The sequence below is a fragment of the Onthophagus taurus genome, chromosome 3 (assembly GCF_036711975.1).
Source record: "Onthophagus taurus isolate NC chromosome 3, IU_Otau_3.0, whole genome shotgun sequence".
Taxonomy (NCBI): domain Eukaryota; kingdom Metazoa; phylum Arthropoda; class Insecta; order Coleoptera; family Scarabaeidae; genus Onthophagus; species Onthophagus taurus.
This window is the reverse complement of record NC_091968.1, coordinates 22,780,858-22,807,146: the sequence shown is the minus strand read 5'-3', so window position 1 is coordinate 22,807,146 and position 26,289 is coordinate 22,780,858. Positions and strand designations below refer to the sequence as shown.

Here is a 26,289-nt window from a genome sequence, read left to right as displayed (position 1 = left end):
AAATAAATAATCATTATTTATTAAAATTTTAGTTTGGATCTCATTTTTAGGCAAAAGATGAGAATCAAAAAGTCGAAATTAATTGGAGTGATAACCACAAATCGATTTATTCGTTCGATTGGTTGAAAAGTCGCAGCTTTTCGAAAGAGGATCAAGAATTTTATTTGAAAAATCTTTATATACCTCAAAAGAAATTGTGGAGCAACCAACAGTTTTTAGATGTCATGAAAGTATACGAATACGAGGATATTATGACAAAGTAAGTTATGATTTGAATTTATAAACAATTTTACGATAAGTTTTAATTTAATCTAAGGTTAAGAGAGGTTAAAGGCAAAGGAATTTCGTAAAGAATGCACATTGATGATATTGTTGACCCTAAAATCTATTTGTTTACTATTTATTATTAAAATTTGTTATAGGGATGAGAAATTTTATAATTGGTTAATGGATTTATCAACATACGGAGTCGTCCTACTTAAAAATGCCCCAAAAGATGCGATGGAGTGCAAAAAAATATCGAAAAAGATTGCTTTTATTAAAAAAACTCATTATGGGTAAGCAAATACTGTAAAACTTTAAATTTTAAACATCAATGAATCTAACACATTCTAGAAAACTTCGCGAAAATCGTAAAAATTTAATTATTAACTCATCAAATCGTATTTGAGGTGATGAAATTAAATTATAACTTTTTAAGCATACCTTAAGCTTCCCTATATTAACATATTCTAGTAAAGTTTTCCGATTAAAATCTGAACCACCCTGTATACAGGGTGAGTTATTAGTATCCCGATGGACGATAGTTGCTAAACCGTTTGAGAAAGAAAAACATGTTTTATATGAAAGTTGTTTGACTCACCACTTTCTATTACCTAAAATTATTTTCACTTATACAGGGTGTTCCATTTAGGCGCAACGGAGAGTATGTACATTTTTTTAAATGGAACCCTCTGTATATTTTATATTATGAAAAGAATTCTATTTGTTTATACAACCGTATATGTTACTAACTCATAGCGTTCTTAGTTCCTAAGATATTCAATTGTTTTTCCAAAACGTGTCCATTGCAGCATCTTTTTAAAAAACGATGTAAATTTTTTCCAATTTTGCCTTGAAACTATGTCAGATAATAGTCAAAGCCAATAGGTAAATGATAGTGTCCAAAGATGTTAGATATGCTATACAGCGTGTTCATAAAGCTTAGTTATTTTTGATGTTTTTTTAAATGGAACACTTTGTATATTATGTGCTGGTTGAATTGCCCATCAAGTTACCTTTAATTAATGGTAAGTATGTCATATGTCTAACTTTAGTAGTTTTCCTGATATTTAGAATTTAAATATGAATGTGTAATAAAATTATCATTATTGTATTTAAAAAAGTGACAGAATGTAATATATTGTGTCCTTTCTTTGTCACTTTTTTTTGTTTGTCTGTCATTTGTAAATCAGTAATATTATATTAAAATACAATTTAAAAATAAACTTTAATAAATAAATAATCAAAACGTGATAAAAATACAATTAATGACAGAACAATAAATCCCTTTTTTAATTAGTAAATTATTATTTCAAGGAAATGCAGCAACAAACTATAAACAATTACTAAACGTTGCTCAACAAGTAGCTATTAATTTAATTAATATTTAAAACTATTAAAGTTAGACATATGACATACTTATCATTAATTAAAGGGAACTTGATGAGCATTTCAACTAGCATACAATATACAGGATGTTCCATTTAAAAAACCTAAGAAAAAGCCATTTGAAAAACATCAAAAGTAATTAAATTTTATAAACACCCTGTACAGTGTATCTAATATCTTTGAATACTATCATCTACCTAATAGCTTTGACTATTGTTTGACTTAGTTTCAAGGCAAAATCCGAAAAAATGTCGTTTTTACATCGTTTTCAAAAAGATCCTGTAATAGGTACATTTCGGAAGAACAATTGAATATCTCAGGAACTATGAATGCTGTGAAATAGTAACATATACGGTTGTATTAACAAATTTAGTTGTATTCATAATATGATAAAATATACAGGGTACCCCATTTTAATAAATTTACGTACTCTCCGTTACGCTTAAATGGAACATCCTGTATAAGTGAAAATAATTATAGGTAATAGAAAGTGATGTATCAAACAACTTTTGTAGAAAAAATTTTTTTGTTTTTCAAACGATTTAGTAATAATACTAATAACTCACCTGTATAAAGCTTTTTTGTACTTCAAAGCTGGTCTTTAATTAAATAATAAACATGAATCTTACTAGTTTTAGCTAATAGCCATCTTCAGAGACTAGTTTTTAGGATGCAATAGTAGATTAAAATATCAAATATCAAGTTTACATTATTAAAATTCTCTAAAGTTATAAGATAATATATAAATGATTAAAGTATAATTTACGACCATGTTAACATTTTAAAAACTTAGAACGTTCTAAAACACTAGTAAGGCTCATGTTTCTTACTTAATTAAAGGCCAGTTTTGAAAGTACAAAAAAGCTTTATACAGGGTGTCAGATAAAAAACGCCCCAAGCTGTAACTCTGTCATTTACATTCCGATTTTCATGAGCGAGGTATCAAATTAAATGGTTTGAAGAATACTATGATTCATGCTACAAATAAATTTTTTCCAACGCCATTTTCAATTTCAAACAATATTAACTTTTGTTTTTCAAATTGCAGCGTATATTTTTCTTCGCGTCATTGGATAGAGTTTGTTTTTCTAAATCCATTGATGTACAATACATTCATTTTAAATGTGATATTAGCAGAGAAAAGACACCTGTATATACAGGTTGTCACACAAAAATGCCGCAAGCTGTAATTCTGTCATTTACATTCCGATTTTCATGAGCGAGGAATCAAATGAAAAGGTTTGATGAATACTATGATTCATGCCACAAATAAAGTTTTTCCAACGTAGCATGAATCATAGTAGTCATCAAACCATTTCATTTGATACCTCGTTCATGAAAATCGGAATGTAAATGATAGAGTTACAGCTTGGGGCGTTTTTTATCTGACATCCTGTATGTTATTTCTACTAATTATTAACAAGTACTGGTAAAATGGATTTCGAATATAATTCTCTTCTTAAAATTACAGCCAAAACTATACTATTAAATGAGGAAACTTCAATGAAACTAAGATATTCCAGAAAACTTCGCGATAATCGTAATTTTGGTCAAAAAATTTAATGTTAACTCGAAAAACTTCATCAAATCCTAATTAACTTGATGAAGCTTCATCTAAATTTGAAATTATGAAATTATAACTATAAGTTATTAATATCAAGCAAAAATTTCTTATCGAGCAAAAAAACTTCACTTTAACGTTAACTTTGGTTACAAAATTTTATATTATCTCAAAAAACTACATCGAAACCTAACCAAATCAATGAAGCTTCATTCACCTACCGTTCAAATTATAGCTACAACTTTATTATCGAGCTAGGAAACTTCAATGAAACTAACATATTCCAGAAAACTTCGCGAAAATCGTAATTTTGATCTAAAAATTTAATGTTAACTCGAAAAACTTCATTAAATTCTAATCGAGTTGATGAAGCTTCATCTAAATTTGAAATTATAACTTTAAACTATTAGTATGAAGTAAAAATTTCTTATCAAGCAAAAAAACTTCACTTTAACATTAACTTTCATTACAAAATTTTATATTATCTTAAAAAACTTCATCGAAATCTATCCAAATCAAAGAAACTTTATTTATCAAACCTTCAAATTATAGCCAAAACTTAATATATTCCACAAAACTTCGCGAAAATCATCTAGAAACTTAATATTACTTAAGAAACTTCATCAAATCCTAACTAAGGTGACGAAACTTCATCAAAATTTGAAAGTATAATAATTCGGATATTTTGATGGATTTTAATAAAAATATCAAAAATAAAGAAATCAGTTCAGAATCAAAAGCTCAATTAATTTTCAATTTTTGCGATACATCGTTATCCATAAGATAACATGGGGAGCTTTTGAGCATCAACCACTTCGTGTAATCAATTTAATCCTCAAACAAGAACGACTAGGCACAATGAGAATAATTATCATGAAAATCATTTTAAAGAAAAACCGATAATCTTGATCATAATTCAAAATCTTAACGATACTAATGTCTTAAATTCTTAAATAGTGATCATTAAAGTCGTTGGGTTGGGTTGGGTTGGGTCACTAAGCAATATCACGTCTTCAATCCTGATCATCATTCGAGATGCTGATGATCAGGGTTGATGACGTGATCATTAAAGTCGTTGGGTTGGGTCACTAATCAACATCACGTCTTCAATCCTGATCATCATTCGAGATGCTGATGATCAGGGTTGATGACGTGATGTTACTTAGTCCCCTAAACCAACCCAACGACTTTAATGATCACTATTTCAAAACTCAGTTATAACATTTCAGAACATTATCATAACAATCAATAATCTAACGTTGAATAACAACTAAAACTAGACCTAGAACTAAAAACATTCGGGTTTAGCCTCACGTCTCTCAAGACGGCTAAACTTGAATGATTCTAGTTCTAGATTTTGTGTTAGTTCTAGTGATAGTGTAAAACTAGAACTAACACAAAATCTAGAACTAGAATCATTCCGGTTTAGCCGTCTTGAGACGTGCGGCTAAACCCGAATGATTCTAGTTGTAGTTTTAGTAATAATTTTTAAAAATGAAATTAATTTGAGTATATTTTAGGGAAGATTACCACATTGTAGCTAAAGCAGACACAAATAACGTCGCTTATTTATCGAGTCCTTTACAACTTCACACCGATTTACCTTATTACGATTACAAACCTGGGGTAAAAAATAATTTTAACTTAAAAATAAATATTTAATTTTAAGTTTTTTTCCTTTTTCTAGGTGAATATGTTACATTGTATAGTTCAAACTAAAAATAAAGGGGGAGAGAATTTATTATCAGACGGCTTTTACGTAGCTGAGTTGCTCAGAAAAGAAAATAAAGAAGCTTTCGATCTGTTAAGTCAAACGGAAGTGAATTGGTCCGATATCGGTGAAGAGGACGGTGTTAGATTTTATAAAATACACCGAGCGCCAGTTATTTCGTAAATAATTTCTTTAAATTAACAAAAATTAATAATAATAATAATAAACATTTTAGTTTAGATAAATACGGAAACGTTTCATCGATAAGACATTCAATTCCCCAAAGAGATTCTCATTTCACCGTTAATTTAAGCAACGTTAAACCATGGTACCGAGCTTTAAAAGTATTCATCACCAAGTTATACGAAAGCGCGGCCGAATTTAAAACGGAACCGGGTACATAAATCAAAATTATTTTTACAAAATAAAAAATAATATAATAAATAACATTTTAGGCGACATCCTAGCCTTCGATAACACAAGATTAGTCCATGGAAGAATCGGGTACGAAGACACCACAAACATCAAACGATTTTTAGTTGGTTATTTCGTCGATTGGGATGAAATTTATTGCAAAATGAGAGTTTTAAAAACACAACTCGGACTTTAATTGTATTATTAACCACATTTTTAATTCAATTCTATTAAGTTTTATAAATAAATCTTTTTAATTAAGACTTAATTTAATTTGTGATATTTCAAGATAATCAACAAACCGTTGCCATGGATTTAATGGTTGCCTACATCTAAATTTATAAATTAATTTGAGGTTAAGTTAACGTCAAAAGTGACGTTTAATTAAATTGAATGTCAAAAAGTTAATAATAACCACAAGGCCAACTCTAGCAATGGATGTTCTGCTGTGCTAGAACACTGTCCTCTAGAAAGTGGCTAGAACTACCATTTACAGGTTTAAGCTCGAAACTGCTCCGACATGTGCCACTAATAGGGTGCGGAAGACACTATAAGCACTGATACTGCGCTATCAATATCATCAGTTTTGACGGAATCACTATAAGTGAAAAAAAAACACAAAGAATTGAGTTTCATACAAAATCCACTGATGCAACAGCTGCTAAACTACTGGGAGTATTCCTAGAGAGTTCTTTGAAATGGAATGCACAGATGCATAAAGTTGGAAAGAAACTCAGTTCAGTAGTTTTTCAGCTAAGAACAGTGACGAGATTATTGTGTATTACTCGAATTTCCTAAGCATTATGTCTTATAGTGTTGCTTTGGGGAAATTCCCCAAGAGCTGAACGAATATTTATAATACCAAAAAGAGCAATCAGAGGATAAGTCAATGGATAGAGTAACAATTTTGGGTGACTTTAATATTAATCTCAGCCAACTCGTATCACCAATTTTTCTGAAACACTCATTGATGTTATTATTGTATTAAATGAGTTGCCTTTTCGTGTTTGTGACACTGTCGATGTTGGGTTCTCGGATTACTTGTTAGTTTTAGCGATATCAATAAGTACTAAGTCTAAGGTTAGAGTTATTAGTTTTCGTGATCTCCGTGGTATTGACGTTCGTGCCTTCAATAAAGATCTGCAATTGATGAATTGGGAGGCTGTCCTTGATCTTAATACAAGTGATGACAAACTGAATTGCTTTAATGATACTATGTTATCCTTATTTGATTTTCATGCGCCTGTGATTACTAAGGTAATCAGAAAACGTGCTTTGCCATGGATCACTTGGAATGTCAGGTAAATGATTAAACTAAGGAATGAGGCATTTGCTAAGTATAAAAGGATTAGAAGTCAGAAGAAAAAGACATTTTTTGAAAAAAAATTAATCGTTGGTTTAAGTTGAGAAGGTTTAACGTGTTGAAATCTTCCGCTATTTCGTTGCCTTGTCATTTGTCAGATCCTAATGTTATCAATACATTTTTTAGTAATAGTGTAAATAACTCCTTGGTAACTCCTAATATTGATTGAAAAGCAAGAAGCTTTTTATAACAATAATAGGATGCGTCCTGCTTCGTCCACGTTTGCATTTAGTGAGGTCTTTACTGAGTGTATCCAGCAGATTTTATTGAACCTAAGGTCTACGGGAGTTGGATCTGATGGAATCAGCCTAGATATGAATATTAAGTTACTAAATATTTGTATGCCACACATTATTGAATATCTGACACATATAATAAATGAATGTATTCGGACTGCCGTGTATCCATCAGTTTGGAAGCATGCCTTGATTACGCCCTTAGCAAAAGTAAAAAATCCTACTCTCTACTCGGATCTGCGACCTATCAGTGTTTTACCAGTTCTTGCAAAGTTTATGTTCATGCAGTTAAATGAATTTGTTCGCGATAACAATTTGTGGCCAATGACACAGTCGGGGTTTCGATCCGGTTACAGCTGCACCACAGCACTGCTGTCGGTTGTGGATGACATATGACATAATATATGTTCAGCAATTCTCCACCATGTTGGTCTGGATGATAATTCTAAGAATTTGTTAACTAATTTTCTTACCGACAGACAGCAAACAGTCGCGGTTGGTGAGTTTCGCGTTGTTGGTGCCCACAGGGTTCGGTACTGTCACCTCTTATATACTCCATATATACTAGTCAATTCCAGCGCTCGATCAAACATTGTCAGAAACATTTTTACGCCGATGACACGCAAATTTACTTATCATTTACAGAGAGGGACTTAAATTTGGCAGTTAACCATTTCAATACTGACTTGGCGGACTTGGTTGACGTGTCTCGCCGGCGTGGCATGGATCTCAATATAGCTAAGATGGAGCTGCTTTTATTCGGACCCAAAAATATAAGAGATCATCAGCAAAAAATCTTGGCATATTAATTGATGAAGATTTAACGTTTGCAGATCACATATCAACTTGTATTCAGCGGTCATATGCTCGATTAAAGATGATTTATACCTCTAGACCCTATCTTAACATAAAAATGAAAAAACTGCTTTGTGAATCTCTCATATTAGCGAACTTTAATTAAGGTTGAAACAGAGGATACAGAAGGTGCAGAACTCTTGTCTTAGACTTGTTTATGGCATTAGACGGCGAGAACATGTCAGCCATAGGTTGGTTGATGCGGGATGGCTGAATATGGAGAATCGGAGAATATCCCACTCCGCGTGCTTGTATTATAAAATAGTTTTGACTCATAAGCCATCTTATCTGTACAACAAAATAACTTTTAGAACTGATGTGCACTCGGTAAACATAAGACTTAAAGGAACATTAATGCCTCCCACTCATTCTATCGAATTTTTCAAGAAATGTTTCTCTTATCAAATTACTAAGGAATATAACAATTTACCTAGAACATGTGCCGAGTGTCCATCAACCGTGCGGTTACTATAAACATTTCGAAAAAATTTTATTAGAAAGATCGCTTCAGTATAATGTATCCTACAACCGTATAATGCTCTGATGCGGAAGATACGTGACACCTGTATAGGGATTCTGCGTGCGCACGCTTTTGGCGCCTTAAAGCGTTTGTATTTATGTCGTAAATTTTTGTCTGTTGAGCTCAAGCGTTTATTATGTGATAGCCTAGTTTTGTCCAACTTCAATTATTGTACTGTTGTTTTTAGCTCTTGCTTGTCTTTTGAATCAATGCGCAAGGTGCAAGTTGTTCAAAACTCTTACTTGCGCTTTGTTTATGGCGTTAAACGAAGAGATCATATTTCCCCCGTTCTAATGTCTAGTGGTTGTGTCTAATTTATAGGATTCTTCACACAGGGAAACAAACCTCCATACCTTGTTCGTAAAATAAGATGTAGGACAGACATTCATAATTTAAACTTGAGACATAGATTTGCGATGACAATACCACATCACCGGTCTGCTAAATTCTGTCGTTCTTCTCTTACCGGATTGCGCAACTATGGAACTCCTTGTCTGTCGAGGTTAGATGTGCTTGCTCAGCCGCGCAAGTGTTGCTACCTTTTCTGTTCTTGTACCATTTGAGCCATTGTAATTTGAATCCTTTTTTATTTATTAGTTGTAAGGATTATTTTATTTTGCCTTGTTAATTATATTTGTATTTCTTTTTGTTTCTGTTCAAATAATTTTGTATCGTGTTTTTGTTATCATTATTTTTGGCTCAATAAACACTTTATTAGTATTAAGGTGGGTTTAGACATGTATGGATTTAGTAAAGGTTTACACTACACGTGCCAAAACAAAAATAAGTGACACGCCAGTTCTGCCAACCACTTTTTCTGGCCATAATAAACTATATAAACTATAACTATATACACAAATTAAGACCTCAACCGAAACGAAAATAGATATATTCTAGGTTTAATGTGGACAATTAATCGTTATCGTTGAATGTGTCAACGTAATTGGGATTTAATTTAAATGCAATGAAACATGACCTAAATTTGACATTAAACAATTAAGTGTTTTTGTTGATACTCATCTATGTTGTCATGGTTACCTGTTTTCAGACTCATCACTGGCGCTAGTGATTTCAGAAGGGTGCAGACTTTTCTGACCAATGCATGCATGATTTCAACTTGCATGACAGTTGATGTTAACACTTGCAATTTAATTTTACTGGCGTGCCAGTTTTTATTGGCGTCACTAAATCCATGCATGTCTAAACTCACTCTTAGTTGTTATTAAAGCTTTGATGAATGCAAATCAAATGAAGAGCTGTAAACCATTCTTTAAAGAATTAAAAATAATTACTGTCTATTAGCTCTATATCTATAGATGTCTTATTTCGATAAAACAAAACATGAATGATGTGTCGTGTAGAGCGCAATATCATCAATACAGCGCGAGGAAAAACTCATCTCTACAAATTCCATCCCATCGACTGACTACCTTAACTTATAGATACAACTACATCAATGCTCCATTGCAAAAAGAGATTAAGGGAGCAAATACAAATACTGTATCTAACGATCTGTAACTTTTTGGAAATAAATTATCCTCATTTATCGGGGTACAAATAAATCTTTGAGGTTGTACTGCAAAGTTGGTTGGTCCGCCTATTCGATATATGATTTATGTAATGTAATGAGTTAATAAGTAATAACACTTCCTATGAAACAAATTAATAATTATATTTCTGTTCGTTATACGGTTATAGCCAAAAATCAAATATTACTATTCGCGAAGGCCGAACGAGTTTGAATAATTCCCGTCAGGGTCTGGGTAATTAACGTTTGAATTATTAACGGCGGGGATGGAGCGCAACAGTTGAAGGGGTCGTTTCAGCTCCCAAAACCCCGAAAGCCGCCTCCACGGCCCGTGCCACCCCATCGTTTCGAAGGGCGGCAGGGTACGCATTAATGAGCCCGACCGGAAGTGCGATTGGTCCGCGGGGGGTCGCGCAACGCCAATGACATTAGACCACGCCCCGAGGTTCCGGTCCAAAAGCCACCACTTCCGATTTATTTTTTTTTTTAAATAAAAGGATACAATTTCTATATTTTATTTGCTTGGGGGGAAATTTTTGACTTAATGTTTCATTGAAAGTAAAATGAGTCAAAAAAATTGTATTGTAAATGTGTAATTAAAAATTGAGTTGTAATTAAAAAAACTAATTAACTCGAAAAGTTCATTGTTACTGTTAATAATAAAATTAAAATTTTTTTTTAACCCCTTATCAAAATAATTTTAGTTAGTTCCTCCGATATCCTGCTACTTAAAATCGTCTAAATGATGCATGGACAATGGGGTTAAACGGCCCGCATCGTCATTTCTGGGGAGCTTACTAGTTAGTAGAGGAGGGAGGCTTCGAGAGGGCGTGTCACCGCGATAGGGGTGTGTTTGCACCCCTACCATCGCGACAGGTGGTGGCGGCGGCAAGAAGGTGATGTTGAAGGGTCGCATCATTTCCTGCTGAAGGTTTCCGAAGGACACTCTTACATACGACCCGGTTATTGTATAAGTACAAGTTTATTTAGGGAGTTTTTGTATTGTTTAAAAGTTATGTTGTGTTGAGTTTTCTTTTTCTTGGAATAGGGAAAATGGAGCAGCAGGATCAAGAGGTTCCTGCGAATAGCGGGGATATTACTAGATTGGTAAGTTTCTTTTTTCATTCTTTTTGAAAATCAATCAGTTGTACAGGCATAAATTATTGTCAGCAGATAAAATCGCTGAAGTTGTATCCAAACTCATTACATCAAAACTTCTTGTATACCAACAACTTTTTTAGTCTATACATTGAAAATTTCTTGGAATGCTTGAGCCAAGACCACCCCATTCCAATTGAGTTCAAAGTTCAAATCTTGAGTTCAGCTTCAGTTGAGGGGTCAAAAGCAGTGTAAATAATCTTGCTGTTTAGTAAATGGGCCACGTTATGCATCACTTGACTAAGCGACAAATGAATAATGTTGAGAAATAAAACAAAATATAAGACTTCTCAGAATAGACAGGCTCAAACTATTGAAAATTGTTTGATCACACGTTACGTTTTACGATTATACAAAATTTTTGAAGAAAATAATCTAGAGTTTGATTTTGTACTTTTAAACTGATTTTTATTTTATATAAAATTTAAGTCTAACCAGTTTCGGCCCTTGGTCATCTTCAGAGACTCTACAAATAGACTAAAATCTCTCATTTTATCCATTTTATAAACAAGTTTCTTAATATTTCTTAAAAAAGATCACATATCAAAGTCGAAGTCAGATTATTAGTTACTAATTTACAAAATTAAAGTTTAAAAAGTTGTAAAATGTAATTAAGGACGAAGTGTTACAAGTTTACAGATTAAAATTTAAGAACGCTCTTTTTTAACAAAAGAAATGTTAAGAAACTTGGAAAAGAAAGTGCGGAATTAACTTCAATTATAAAACTTCTATTATATGATAACTAACGTCAGGTTTAAAATGTCAGCCTCAATTTTGACATATTTGTAATCTTCATTAAAAATCCTTTAAAATAAGTACAAACACGACATATTTATCTTCAATATTAATGAAGCTATAGTCAACTTCCGGTTAAGAATGTCAACGTCAATTTTGACATATTTGTAATCGTCGTGAAAAATCCTTTAAAATGAGTCCAAACATGATACATTTAATTCTAATATTACTCGAGATATAAGCAAGTTCCGGTTTGAAATGTCAATGTCATTTTGACATGTTCTTAATTTTTATAAAATGTCTTAATATTTGTCACAAAAACAAAATTATAACAAAAAAAAATAAAAAATTAAGGTTGGTATTAATATTTACAAATTAAATTACTATCTTCATTGTTGCTAACTTCAGGTTTAATGTTTTTTATTCGAACTTTTTTGTATTTTGAGATAAGTGCGTCATCTTTGGACTCATTTTAAAGGTTTTTTAATGAAGATGACAAATACGTCAAAATTGACGTTGACGTTTCAAACCGGAAGTGATTACATCCCCATTAATATTAAAGTTAAATATGTCGAGTTTGGACTCATTTTAAAGGATTTTTACAAATATGTCAAAATTAAAAGTTGAAAGTTCGAACTTTTTGGTTTTTTGAGATAAATGCGTCAAGTTTGGTCTCATTTTAAAGTTTTTTTAATAAAGAATACATCATGAAAGAACACCATGAAGTTGTCCATTTGTCTATTTTATGATAACTACCTTCAGGTTTAAAATGTCAACCTCGATTTTGACATTGACATTGACAACTGACAGTTTTTTTCACTACTAAACCCAAATGTTTTTAGTTCTTGTTCTAGTTTTAGTTCAATAAAAATATACTACTACAACATAGTAATATCTTATGCTAACTAGCGCTACCTACCACTGCCACTAGAACTAACACTAGACCTACAACTAGAAACAGTAGGGTTTAGCCGTACGTCTCTCAAGTGATATGTCTTCTGTTAGTTCTAGTGATAGTGTTAGTGTAAAACTAGAACTAAAACCAACCTACAACTAAAAACACTAGGGTTTAGCCGTGTTAATTCTAGTTTTACACCAGCATTATTACTATGTAGAATTAACACTATACCTAGAACTGGCATCATTTGGGTTTAGCCGCACGTCTCTAAAGACGGCTAAACCCGAATAGTTCTAGTTCCATGTCTTGTGTTACTTCTAGTGATAGTGCTAGTGTAAAATTACAACTAACACTAGACCTAGAAATAGAAATATTCGAATAGAAACTTTCTAGTTCTAGTGTTAGTTCTAGTTTTAGTGCAATAAAAATATGCAACATAGTGATATTTTATGCTAACTAACGCTACCTACCGCTGTCCTTTGTAAAATGGATAAGATGAGAGATGTTAATCTATTTGTAGAGCCTCTAAAAATGGCCAAGGGTTGAAACTAATTAGACTTAAATTCTATATAATATTAAAGACATAAACTTTTATATTTTATACTAACATCTAGAAAACGACACTGGCCCAAAATTGTAGGTTCATCTATTTTTTCTAAATTCTATTGTAGAATTTCTTGGTGTATCTAAGTGTCGTATCTAAGTCGGTTCTTAGACGTATGATGCAAATCGGACTTGAAATCGTATAACGTGATTGGCGCTTAGCTTTATCCTTTAAAACAAATAGTATCTTAGGTCTTTTTCCTGTCTTCCTTTGATAAGTTATACCTTTACCTACCAGACAGCATGAAAAATCTCTAAAAACGATAAAATGTTGCTTAGTCAAGTGATGTACAACGCGGTCCAACTAATGAGTCTGTAAAACGATCAACAATGTGGTTTTGGCAAAAGATGTTTTGCAAAAATGTTGAGTGTTCACAAAGAATATCAACGTTGAAATCTTGGATTAAATTAATATGATCTTGGATTAGAAACTGTGAACAGCTTGTACTCCACAAATTATCGTCTTTTGTAGTGTCATACATCGATTTCTCCATTTTAATTTCAAATTTTATCAGTACAAGCTGTAGATAACGAAACTGCACGATTAAATTTTTGTTACTAGCCATGTCATATCTGTATTTGTTCGTTTGTAGTTTTTTCTTATACGTCTCGGCCAAAAACCAGATAAATTGCAACAAAGTATATCAAAGATATATCAAAGTATAACAAAGATCTCTGTGTTATGCAGAGTATATGATTAATAGACTATTCTTCACTGCTTTTATTGTTGTTGTTAGTGGATGAGTTGGCTACAACCTACGCAGTAGGATAAGTTGTAATACTATAATTAGTCATCTTTGACATATTTAGTTCTCTATATATTATAACATGGTGCATTTGTTACTATTCTCATATTGATTATTATAAATATACAGGGTTAGTACAAAAGAATCAGATAGAATAGTAAATGACATGTCTATAAATAGAGAAAATACTCAAGTTTTGGGGCAACAATAGTTAAGTTCAGCCCATACACACAGCAATGTGTTTTCAAAGTTCACTCAGTGTTGTAAGTAATGGTGGTATAAAAACCTTATCTTTAATGTATCCCGAAATAAAACTCGCACGGTGTAAGATCAGGAGAATTGGGAGGCCAAGCAAACAATTCCAAATCTATTTCAGCACGCCAGCCTATCCAACAGTGAGGGAGAGCGGATCTCATTATACTCATCTTGTTGGTATATAAAGTTGTTGGAATAATGATTTTCCGTTCCCCATATCCGAACGTTATAACAGTTCACCTTGTCACTTAAATGAAATGTTGCTTCGTCGTTGGACACCAGACACTTGTTAGTACAATTTTGCTTCTTGCATGTTAGTCTAAAACGCGGTTCGCTTGATATAGTCATTTAGTCATAAACTTTTGTGGCGAATACACGAAACATTTTTTAACCGTATCCACTGTTGCATCAGGTACTCGTGGTCTTGAATTGTCGATATCATCGTAAAATGCTCTGATGACCTGGAGGATTAATTTGATATTCCTCATCGGGCGTACTCTAATACACAAAACGCCTTCAGTTACATAGCCATTTTGACAACTGCGAACGTGATTTGGACAAGATGCACCCGATGATTCTTTTGTAGTAACCCTGTATTTTGAAAGTTAAATAATGTACATATTGAGAAGGTTATAATTTATGTAGGTTTGTTTTGGAAGTGTTTATCTATGCCCATCATGAATAGGTTAGTAAACCTATTTAGTCAACATTGAATGGGAATTTAGGAGAGGATGTAACTTGCGTGATCATCTCAATATTGGTTTTGGTCGAGTAATTTTCCAGTTATTAGCCCACTTGGTTATAACGTCAATATTATTTTGTAATGAAGTAATTAGCCACCTTAATTTTTAATTATGACAGCTATCATGAGAGACTCGAGGTAGTTTTCATTCCTAAACGATTCTTTGTTGCACTTTGAAAACTTTTTTTTTCTTCGCAGCGTCCATCTATATGATACCAATATTATTTTGTAATGAAATAATTATCGTTGGTGTCGTTTCGGGCAATTATAGCAATGTCATCAACAATCCTTGAATGTTGAATTCAGCAAATTCGGTGCCACGACTTACTTGGTGTAGTTGATGAGGTAGTTTTATTAAAGTTTTGTTATCAAAGTGGTGTTGAAATGGAATGTTCGATTCTCAAAGAAAAAGAATAGTGGAAGATGTTTACTTTATCTTCTATAAGTCTTTTGCAACCAAACCGAAATCGTGTAAGATTTTCTTTTGCTAGTTCTGCTTTTAACGGTGAATATCAGTTTTGGTGAACTGCACAGCCTTTGTAATTGGCAAAAGAATCACCATAGCAGGTTCCACAGTTGCTTTACATTTTACAAAAACATATTATATATTAACTTTGGCTGATTGCCATAGACGATGAATGTTTTGCAAACATTGGCAGTGTATCAGTGCCAGTTAAGAACCAACTGGAGTAGTATTAACAAGTTATACAAATTTAAGTTGAGTAAATGTGCAAAAACTCACCTATTTGATAAATCATTTTCTGATGTCTTCAAGTTGTGCCCCATCTTTAGTTGAATCTTGAATTTAGAACGATTTTAGACTCATTGCCTAAAAAAAAAGAAAAATCAAAAACTTAAATATTTCAAATTTGTTCTAATGACCTATTAAACTATCCCAAACCTAACTTCACTTAAAATCTAAAAATAAAATTCAATCAATCCACAACACTATATTTGATTTGGCGACAAATTGATCGCGCATGCCATTACGAAATAAACCCCACAGAAGAAGTGACAATGACGATAACGAAACAGACAGGGGTTGACACGAAAACTAGACGGGGGGTTACCTCGAATTGTATAGGTGTCGGTCAATTAACGTAATAACATCGATGACTATAGCAAACAGTAGGGGGGCCCTTTGTGTGTCTTTTTACGCATTGTTCCAGCACTGTCTAAAAAAAGAGCCATCTTTTTTTGTTGCTATCCAACAACATCGTTAATTACCCGATCTATTTTTGAAAATTGTTATTAAGTTTCTTAAATTTTTTTTAATCGTTGGGGAATAAACGAGAATCTAATTGTAAATCGAAGGTAAATGAGTTTAATTAGGAAATGAGGTAATTATAAATCGTTTTTGAGGGGGTACGAAGAAATAGGGTGGAGTAAAAGAACAACTTTTAAAGATGGGAAAGGTGATAATTAGGTTAAAAACTTTTTTTTTTATTTAAGGGAACTATTTTGGGCTCAACAATAACAACGCAATGTTATCAAAATCAAGAAAACTACAAAGTAAATTCCGGTAAGTTAATCTTTGATTTTTGAATAATTAACTTAAAGGAGTTTGTAGACAAATAGAAATAAAGAAAATAAAGTAAACCTGTTGTTATTTCATTGCAGCAGGATTCCCGGCGGACTGGAGGGAGTCCTGGCACCAAGAAGGTAAGTAATACAGGGGTCCTGCATAATTAATAGTCGTAAATGGGAGCGCCACTTAACCCCCGAAAAGGTCGAAAGGGGGATGAAACTGCCCCCGATATCAATGTTATGACCTTGTTAATTTCGCTGGTAATAAAATTTTGTTTTCAATCGTTTATTACATCCAGGAAATAGCTGTGAAACCGACGATAGCGAACAATACGTACCAGATACGGATTTTCAAACATCTTCAACAATCAATAGTAAGTACCTATAAATAAAAAAAAATATAGTTATAATATTGAGTATCTTTATTAAAAGCTGGGTGTATAGGGTGATCGCTTTACGCCGGCGGCAACAATTTTTAATCAGAACGCGCCGTCACCCCAACCCTCAAAGTCAACATACAAGTCTGTTTGGTTAAGAATTAAAAAAAAAATCGCGTACCATACAGTGTTATGCAAGACACTGCTTAAACGTGAAAGAATGATTCATATAATAACCTCGTTTTAAAAGATATTTTTATTTTTAACGAAAAAAATTGAGGTTAGAAAATTTATAAACGTTTATGATTAAGTATTTAAAGGAAATAATTGATAAGATTAGTTACCTGGGGATAGGGGAATATAAATTTAACCTGGATTTAATAAAGGATATCGATTTATAGGTGATTTAAGAAGATTTTTGATTAATTTTATTAGCCTCTTGAAAGATCGTCTTTGTTTGTATTGAAGAACGTCAAATTATGCAATGATACCAACTAAAAATAAAATAAAAATTTAGTGTCAATTTATTACCAACTTAAATCTAAAGAATTATTTTTTTATTTATGTCATTTTTATATTCTATTTTTTAATTCGGAGGAGTGTTTTCAAATTGAAATGTCAAAAAGAAGTATCACTACGGCTAAACCCGATACTTTCTAGTTCTAGGTCTAGTGTTAGTTCTAGTTTTGGTTCAATAAAAATATACAACATAGTAATATCTTATGCTAACTAGCACTACCTACCACTGCCATTAGAACTAACACTAGACCGAGAACTAGAAACATTCGGGTTTAGCCGCACGTCTCTCAAGACGGCTAAACCCGAATGATTCTAGTTCTAGGTCTTGTGTTAGTTCTAGTGATAGTGCTAGTGTAAAACAAGAACTAACACTAGACCAAGAACTAGAAAAATTTTTTAGCCGTGCGTCTGAAGAATTACGTTTAACTCTTTAACTAACTTGAATTTGAGGTTAGGAATGTTATAAAATTGATTTATTGAGTAATGAAAGGAATTAATTGAAAATATTGATTACCTGGAGATGGGATTTATGGGTGATTTAAGAAGATTTACACTTAATTTTATTCACTTCTTGAAAGATCGTGTTTGTTTGTATTGAAGAACTTTGTTATGCAATGATACCAACTAAAACTAAAAAAAAATTAAAAATTAGCGTAAATTTATAACCAACCTAAATCTATTGATTTATTTTTTTATTTATTTCATTTCTAAAAGTAAATAAATTATTAATAAAATTTCAAAATGTTTTAAAACAAATTACTATTTCAAACAATTACGTTTGAAACTGTTTTAACATATAAAACAAAGTTATTATTAAAAAAATTGTTGTGGTTTGAATTTGAGGTTAGGAATGTTATAAAATTGAATGATTGAGTAATAAAAGGAATTAATTGAAAATGTTGATTACCTGGAGATATGGGAATATAAAATAAAGCCCGATTAATAAAGGATATCGATTTATAGGTGATTTAAGAAGAATTACGTTTAATTTTATTCACTTTTTGAAACATCGTCTTTGTTTGTATTGAAGAGCGTTAAGTTCAGGTTAAGTTATGCAATGATACCACCTAAAACTAAAAAAAAATAAAATTTAGTGTCAATTTATTACCAACTTAAATCTAAAGATTTATTTTTTTATTTATTTCATTTTTAACAGTAAATAAATTATTAATAAAATTTCAAAATGTTTTAAAACAAATTATTACTTTAATTGTTTAAATTGTTTCTTAACTCCCAAAAATAAAGTCTGGGTGAATTTTTAAAGTTTGGGTTCGATTTTGACATTTACCCCATAACCTAAAAATCAACAATTTCTTTAAAAAGTTGTAACTAATGAATTAATGCGATCTAAGAAACGATTCTTATATCAAATTAAAGAGGACTTTATAAACTTTAATTTGCACCATAACCCATTTTTGAATTCACTTTAGTTCGACCTCCACGTTCCTTTAAAATTGGTGTTAAAAATTATATTTTATGATTAATTCACTTTTTGGTATAATCTTAAAAACATCGTAACTATCTAATTTCTATCAACCAAGAAATGGGATTTATACCAAATCAAAAAGGAGATTTCAAACTTTAATTTGATGTATAAATCGTTTCTTAGCTCCCAAAAATAACGTCTGGGTGAATTTTTAAAGTTTGGGTTCGATTTTGACATTTACCCCATTACCTAAAAATCAACAATTTCTTTAAAAAGTTGTAACTAATGAATTAATGCGATCTAAGAAATGATTCCGATATCAAATTAAAGAGGACTTTATAAACTTTAATTTGCACCATAACCCATTTTTTAATTCACTTTAATTCGATCTCCACGTTCCTTTAAAGTTGGTATTAAAAATTATATTTTGTGATTAATTCACTTTTTCGTATAATCTTAAAAACATCGTAGCTACCTAATTTCTATTAACCAAGAAATGGGATTTATACCAAATCAAAAAGGAGATTTCAAACTTTAATTTGATGTATAAATCGTTTCTTAACTCCCAAAAATAACGTCTGGGTGAATTTTTGAAGTTTGAGTTCAATTTTGACATTTACCCCATAACCTAAAAATCAACAATTTCTTTAAAAAGTTGTAACTAATGAAATAATACGATCTAAGAAACGATTCTTATATGATCCATTAAACGATCCATTTTTGAATTCACTTTAATTCCATCTCCAGGTTCCTTTAAACTTGGTGTTAAAAATTATATTTTATGATTAATCCACTTTTTGGTATCAACGCGTCAATTTATTACCAACTTAAATCTAAAGATTTATTTTTTTATTTATTTCATTTCTAAAACTAATTAAATTATTAATAAAATTTCAAAATGTTTTAAAACAAATTACTATTTTAAACAATTACTTTTAATACTAATAATTAAAAAAATTGTTGTGGTTTGAATTTGAGGTTAAAATGTTATAAAATTAAATTATTGAGTAATAAAAGGAATTAATTAAAAATGTTGATTACCTGGAGATGTGGGAATATAAAATTAACCCCGATTAATAAAGGATATCGATTTATAGGGGATTTAAGAAGAATTACGCTTAATTTTATTCACTTCTTGAAAGATCGTCTTTGTTTGTATTGAAGAACTTCGTTATGCAATGATACCAACTAAAACTAAAAAAAAAAATTAAAAATTAGCATAAATTTATTACCAACTTAAATCTAAAGATTTATTTTTTATTTATTTCATTTCTAAAGTAAATAAATTATTAATAAAATTTTATTATTATCTTAAACAAATACGTTTAACAGTTTTTTAACGTATAAAACAAAGTTATTAATAAAAAAAATTATGGTTTGAATTTGAGGTTAAAATGTTATAAAATTGAATTATTGTGTAATGAAATGAATTAATTGAAATTGTTGATTACCTGGAGATGTGGGAATATAAAATAAAGCCCGATTAAATCGATTTATAGGTGATTTAAGAAGATTTACGCGATTTACCTCTCGAACGAGCATCTTTGTTTGTATTGAATGACTTCATAGTTCTGCAATGATACCAACTAAAATTTAAAGAAATTTCAAATTTTATTTTTATTAATTAATTTATTTTTAAATTTCTTTAAAATTATTAATTTCATACAACATAACGATTTTAAACTATTAAAACTAATTATTGTTTTAAATAATTACATTTTTTTATAAACGTAATTTAATTGTCACATTTGACAGTTCCAACATAACCTCAAAATTTAAATTCTTTTATGTAAATACTATTTTAATCTTACATCCAATCCGGTTTTCAATTCAAAACGTTTAATACTCTTTCGAACTATAAAGGGTTGCATTTAACGTTTATAACAACCAAACTTTGCGGTTTCGCGATGGGATTTCACGTAAAAGGGGGGCGCCGAAATGGAAAGGAGCCCCCCGTCGCCACCGCCTAACTCGGCGTATACAAAATATTAAACGACGCCGTTTATGTTGCCAGAAAGAACTTGTGACAGGTGATCTCTCGTCGCAGCGTGCACCCAAATTACTCCGACGACATCGTAGCAACGTGTGTTACGTTGCGCTTCGCGTGCACGCCACCCCCCTCACGTTTCTTTATATAGCTCGGAGTCATTTTACTCTTTTGAAAAGTCCTCCCAGAAAATCGACAAGATCGACAAGGAGAGATAGGTTAATAGAAAATCTTTAATGGAATACTAAGGATTAATCTTTACCTTTTCTTATAGTGTGTAACTTAATTATTTTTTATTTAAAGATGTTAAACCAGAAAATAACGTTTCTGAATTGATTCAAAATTTATCAAAAACTTCATATTCCCATCACCACCCAGTTTATCAAGTTGGCGAAACTTTCGAAGGGATATACTCGGCGAGTTATCAACATACAGGGTGTTTATACAGCGCGAATTTCTATAATAGGTAATTTTTTTAATCTTGTTTGGTTTTTTTTTTTAATGATATGTTGTTTTAATGAAATAGAACGTCACCTTTAAGACAAACCTCGACGGATTCCGTTCCTGGGACGTCTTCCCCGCAACCGAATTTGACTCAATTGCCAATAAAACAGGAACCTGCCGAGCGGGAATTTGAGAGTGAGTAATTCTTTATTTCCTTATTTTTCAGTTGCGGATTTTTTCTCCCGGAAGAACACAATTTCCCGGATCGGGAGGGGTGTGGCGTCGAGAGGACGTGATGCAAATTCAAAACGAACGACGTTCATAGAAAATCAAAAATTGATTCTTCCGCGATTAAGAAGCACCCCCTCGGAATCGGTTTTGTGGTTTGGGTGTCTAAGTGCATTATTTTGTGAGGGTGGATTTAGTTTTATTAAATATTCAAATTTCAAAATTTCTATTTATTATATTTCAGTGTTAATTTGCCGCAAAATCGAGTTTGGGATGTTAATTATCGGAGAGTACCCCACGTGACCATCCAAAATTCAAACAAACACGTGTTTGCCGAACAAACCTTGTTACAACATCTCTCTCTAATACGCTGGGTATCGAAATTCTAGTTAAACCCCAAAGTACACACATCCCCATGGCGTGTAATGCCTTTAAACTTTATTAATATTGATGAGGTTCAATTAATATCTTCAACGACCCCTTTGTACACAACCGAAATTAACCCTTTTCGAATTAACCCCCATGTTATTCTAAACACACTCAAAAACTAAGCCGATTTTATTAAACTACAACTAACACTAGACCTAGAACTAGTTGTAACTTTTTTCAGAAACAAGTTCGAAGTGACGAAATCGGTTAAAGTTTGACAATAAATATCAGCACCTCAGAGGTAAAGTGTGTTAACTCACATTTTTTGCGAAATGAGATCTCCACCATGTGTATTTGTTTAAACATTAAGTCCACTTTCAAATCGCTCTCCTTAACAATTTGTGACTTAACATACTTTACCTCTGAGGTTGTCAACTAAGTTGTTTTTGTCAAATTCGGGTGGAGAGGGTTTTGTTGAGTTAACTAGCATCTTCCATGTGCGGCTGAGTAACTCTCCTTCTGTTTTGGCTGTACGACTTGTTGTAGTTCGCGTTACTTTGCTTGCCATATATCACTGTTCCCCAAAATTAGTTCTGAGATTGTTCTTTTGTCCTGGCTTCTCCATAGCTACGACCTCTAATGCCTCTTCATGTTATCTCCGGTTCGTCATCACAAATAAGCTGTAGTTTGCTTCCGATGTTCTAACCCATGATAAAAGATTCATAAGCAACTTTCGTCGTTGCATACTTCGTTATGTGCATTATTTTGCTTTTATCCACATTCAAGATCATTTCTTTCTGTTTGAGGCCATTATTGCATATTTCTATAGTTCCTTCTAATTCACGTTGGATTTTGGCTATCGCCTTATATTATACCCATCCGTTTAGCCTTAGCCTTCCTTTCGTCTTGCTGTACAGGCTTTTAATTTAACTCGTTACATAATTTTAATCACAAAAAAAGAATTAAAAGGGGAAATTCGTAATATCATAAAGAATTATTTAAGAAGATGTTATTCCCATGTCGATGAATCTCTATCGCCATTATTTGGAAACTAGTTTTTAGTCATTTTTAGCAATATGGATTGTTTACAAACTCGTTGTTAATCATTTAGACAAGTATTAAACGATCCCCAATCGGTTTTCAATGATTTTGAACAACATGAGATAGCTATGAACCCATTTCCAATAATTTTGGACAATTTTGTTTCCTTATAAATCAATTTTGGACAATGTTGGTGCAGCTTTCAGTAATTCTGACCAACTTCGACTTGCTATGAACTAGTCCTTATATTATTTAGACAAGTTTTCAATGACTACCAACTAGTTTTTAGTCATTTTGAGCAACATGGATTGTTTACAAACTGGTTGTTAATCATTTAGACAAGTATTAAACGATGCCCAATCGCTTTTCAATGATTTTGAGCAATATGAGATAGTTATGAACTCACTTTCAATCGTTTTAGACAATTTTGCTTCCTTATAAGCCAATTTTGGACAAAGTTGGTGCAGTTTTCAGTAATTCTGAGCAACTTCGGCTTGCTGTAAACTAGTCCTTACATATTTAGAGAAGTTTTCAATGACTATCAACGAGTTTTCAGTCACTTTTAGCAACATGGGTTGTTTACAAACTAATTCTTAATCATTTAGACAAGTTTTCAATGACTACCAACTAGTTTTTAATCATTTTGAGCAACATGGATTGTTTACAAACTAGTTGTTAATCATTTAGACAAGTATTGAACGATGCCCGATTGGTTTTCAATGATTTTGACCAATATGAGATTGCTATGAACACATCTTTAATCGTTTTGGATAATTTTGCTTCCTTATAAGCCAATTTTGGACAATGTTGGTGCAGTTTTCAGTAATTCTGAGCAACTTCGGCTTGCTGTAAACTAGTCCTTACATATTTAGAAAGTTTTCAATGACTATCAACGAGTTTTCAGTCACTTTTAGCAACATGGGTTGTTTACAAACTAATTCTTAATTATTTAGACTAGGTTTTAATGACTATCAACTAGTTTTTAGCCATTTTGAGCAACATAGATTGTTTACAAACTAGTTATTGATCATTTAGACAAGTATTAAACTATGCCCAATCGATTTTCAATGAGTTTGAATAACATGAGATAGCTATGAACCCATTTTCAATCGTTTTGGAAGATTTTACTTCCTTATAAATCAAAGTTAGACAATGTTGGTGCAGTTTTCAGTAGTTCTGAGCAACTTCGACTTGCTATGAACTCGTCCTTATAAATTTAGACAAGTTTTCAATGACCATCAACTAGTTTTTAGTCACTTTGAGCAACATGGATTGCTTACAAACTAGTTGTTAATCATTTAGACAAGTATTAAACAATGCCCAATCGGTTTTCATTAATTTTGAACAACATGAGATAGCTATGAACTCATTTTCTATCGTTTTGGACAATTTTGCTTCCTTATAAACCAATTTTAGACAATGTTAGTGCAGTTTTCAGTAACTCTGAGCAACCTCGACTTGCTATGAATTAGTCCTTATATATTTAGACAAGTTTCCAATGACTATCAACTAGTTTTTAGTCATTTTGAACAACATGGATTGTTTACAAATTAGTTGTTAAACATTTAGACAAGTATTAAACAATGCCCAATCGATTTTCAATAATTTTGAACAACATGAGATAGCTATGAACCCATTTTCAATCATTTTGGACAATTTTGCTTCCTGATAAACCAATTTTGGAGAATGTTGGTGCAATTTTCAGTAGTTCTGAGCAACTTCGACTTGCTATAAACTACTCCTTATATATTTAGACAAGTTTCCAATGACTATCAACTAGTTTTTAGTCATTTTGGGCAACATGGATTGTTTACAAACTAGTTGTTAATCATTTACACAAGTATTAAACGATGCCCAATCGATTTTCAATGATTTTGAACAACATGAGATAACCATGTACCCATTCCAAAACCCGGCAAGTTTTAGTTCTAGCTCTAGTGTTAGTTCTAGTTTTAATTGAATTAATACCGCCCGTGAAAGCCTTCGTACTTACAGGTGTATCTAAATTGATGCGAAAGATGATTTTTCAGCGAAAATGAAGAGGTCTTTCATATAACTTTTTGGTCAAAACCACTTCTTCTCCAAGTTACAGCCCTGTAAAATTAGGGAAATTGTTTTTATTTAATAAATCCACTATGGAGGAATATGGAAAGATGAAGTTTGGTAGATAGAGAGGCTGAAAAAATCAACCCCATAATACTTTTTTGTCTCTTGACATTTTCCCATAAAATTGTTAATTTGATCACAAAAAAATAAAATAGTACACAGGCTCAGCTGAATTAATTCAGAGATAGGTTATTATTAGTCAAAGAAATGATTTAATCTCAGCATTATTTTATTTTTTGTGATCAAACTAACAATTTGTTAGTCGTAAAATGTCAAGAGATAAGAAAGTTGCAGATTTTTACTCTTAACTTTAGAGGGCTATAACTTGGAGGAGAAGGGGCATAATTTTCGTTGAAAAATCACCCTTAAAATCTTTCGCATCAATTTAGACACACCTGTATAAGCCGATTTTGATTTAAATTATTTTTTTGTTGCTTAAGGTGCTAATAGGTTCTCATATGACAGAAATAAATCCTTAATTTCGACGAAATCACCGTGGAAGTCGCAAAATGATGAGAAAGAACCCAAAACTGTCACAAATCTTCAAAGTTCCGGAAGAAGGGGTTCTTTGCAATTATGGCAATTTTTGGTAACACTCTTAGATGCACCGGATGTTAGCGCTGGATGTATTGCTTGGACCGGACGTGGAATGGAGTTCAAATTAATCGAACCCGAAGAAGTTAGCACCAAAATAACACCTAATAATAAAAACATAATCAGTTATTATTGCATTTTTTTAGGTAGCAAGGAGATGGGGCGCCCAAAAAAATCGCCCCGCAATGAATTACGATAAATTAAGCCGCTCGTTGAGGTATTACTACGAAAAAGGAATCATGCAAAAAGTTGCTGGTAAAATTGACAAAACAAAGTGTTAAAAGGATTTAAAAAACGTTTCGTTTTAGGTGAAAGATACGTTTATAAATTCGTTTGCGACCCAGAGGCTTTATTTAACATGGCTTATGGTAATCATTTGGAATCGAAATCTCATCAAAATCATCTTCGCGCGGAAAATCTTAGCACAAAACCCGAAACTCACCATCTCGCTTACACAGATATGCTCAACTTATATAATTGTGGTATCGCAAACCCCTATCAGCACCTCCACCCCTATTTACAAGACGGAAAACACTCTCGATACCCATAATTGATCAATTTAATTTTTGAAACGTATTAAGACGTGGTCCTTCCATCGTGTACAGTATATTATAATAAAAGTAATCAATGTTAATTAAAGAATGTGTTAGATAAGCGATAATAAAGGAATTAAAAAGAAAATAAAATTTTGACTTT

General features: G+C 31.9%; 2 protein-coding genes and 1 long non-coding RNA gene across 3 annotated transcripts in view; 2 read left to right on the top strand and 1 right to left on the bottom strand.

The window, feature by feature from the left end:
* LOC111423507 (gamma-butyrobetaine dioxygenase-like) overlaps positions 1-5,604 on the top strand; it is a 5,981-nt gene extending 377 nt beyond the window's left edge. Inside the window, exons 2-7 of the mRNA XM_071195384.1 lie at positions 51-259; positions 423-557; positions 4,732-4,837; positions 4,899-5,101; positions 5,158-5,318; positions 5,378-5,604. Coding sequence (XP_071051485.1) covers positions 51-259; positions 423-557; positions 4,732-4,837; positions 4,899-5,101; positions 5,158-5,318; positions 5,378-5,532 — 969 coding nt within the window. The 3' untranslated portion in view covers positions 5,533-5,604. The remainder of the gene's footprint in view (positions 1-50; positions 260-422; positions 558-4,731; positions 4,838-4,898; positions 5,102-5,157; positions 5,319-5,377) is intronic.
* Positions 1-21,132, bottom strand: part of LOC111416945 (uncharacterized) — a 26,416-nt gene extending 5,284 nt beyond the window's left edge. The window contains exons 1-9 of the long non-coding RNA XR_011640108.1: positions 20,636-21,132; positions 20,276-20,410; positions 19,866-20,018; positions 18,604-19,452; positions 18,306-18,471; positions 17,913-18,028; positions 17,224-17,373; positions 16,576-16,884; positions 15,718-15,804 (exon numbers count right to left, since the gene is read on the bottom strand). This is a non-coding gene — a long non-coding RNA (uncharacterized lncRNA). The remainder of the gene's footprint in view (positions 1-15,717; positions 15,805-16,575; positions 16,885-17,223; positions 17,374-17,912; positions 18,029-18,305; positions 18,472-18,603; positions 19,453-19,865; positions 20,019-20,275; positions 20,411-20,635) is intronic.
* LOC111416944 (ETS translocation variant 1-like) lies at positions 10,793-26,289 on the top strand. The gene is made up of 9 exons (XM_023049077.2): positions 10,793-10,945; positions 16,428-16,497; positions 16,596-16,637; positions 16,802-16,876; positions 21,115-21,277; positions 21,338-21,450; positions 25,440-25,678; positions 25,740-25,848; positions 25,902-26,289. The coding sequence occupies exons 1-9, from the start codon at positions 10,892-10,894 to the stop codon at positions 26,141-26,143; spliced, it is 1,107 nt and encodes a 368-aa protein (XP_022904845.1). The 5' UTR covers positions 10,793-10,891; the 3' UTR covers positions 26,144-26,289.

What these genes read in the sequence shown, in the direction of transcription:
- LOC111416944 (XM_023049077.2), top strand. Translation starts at nt 10,892, where the DNA reads ATGGAGCAGCAGGATCAAGAGGTTCCTGCGAATAGCGGGGATATTACT. An exon ending in GCGGGGATATTACTAGATTG is followed by an intron (nt 10,946 to 16,427) that starts GTAAGTTTCTTT and finishes TTTTTATTTAAG; the next exon opens with GGAACTATTTTGGGCTCAAC. An exon ending in AACATCTTCAACAATCAATA is followed by an intron (nt 16,877 to 21,114) that starts GTAAGTACCTAT and finishes TTTTATTTAAAG; the next exon opens with ATGTTAAACCAGAAAATAAC.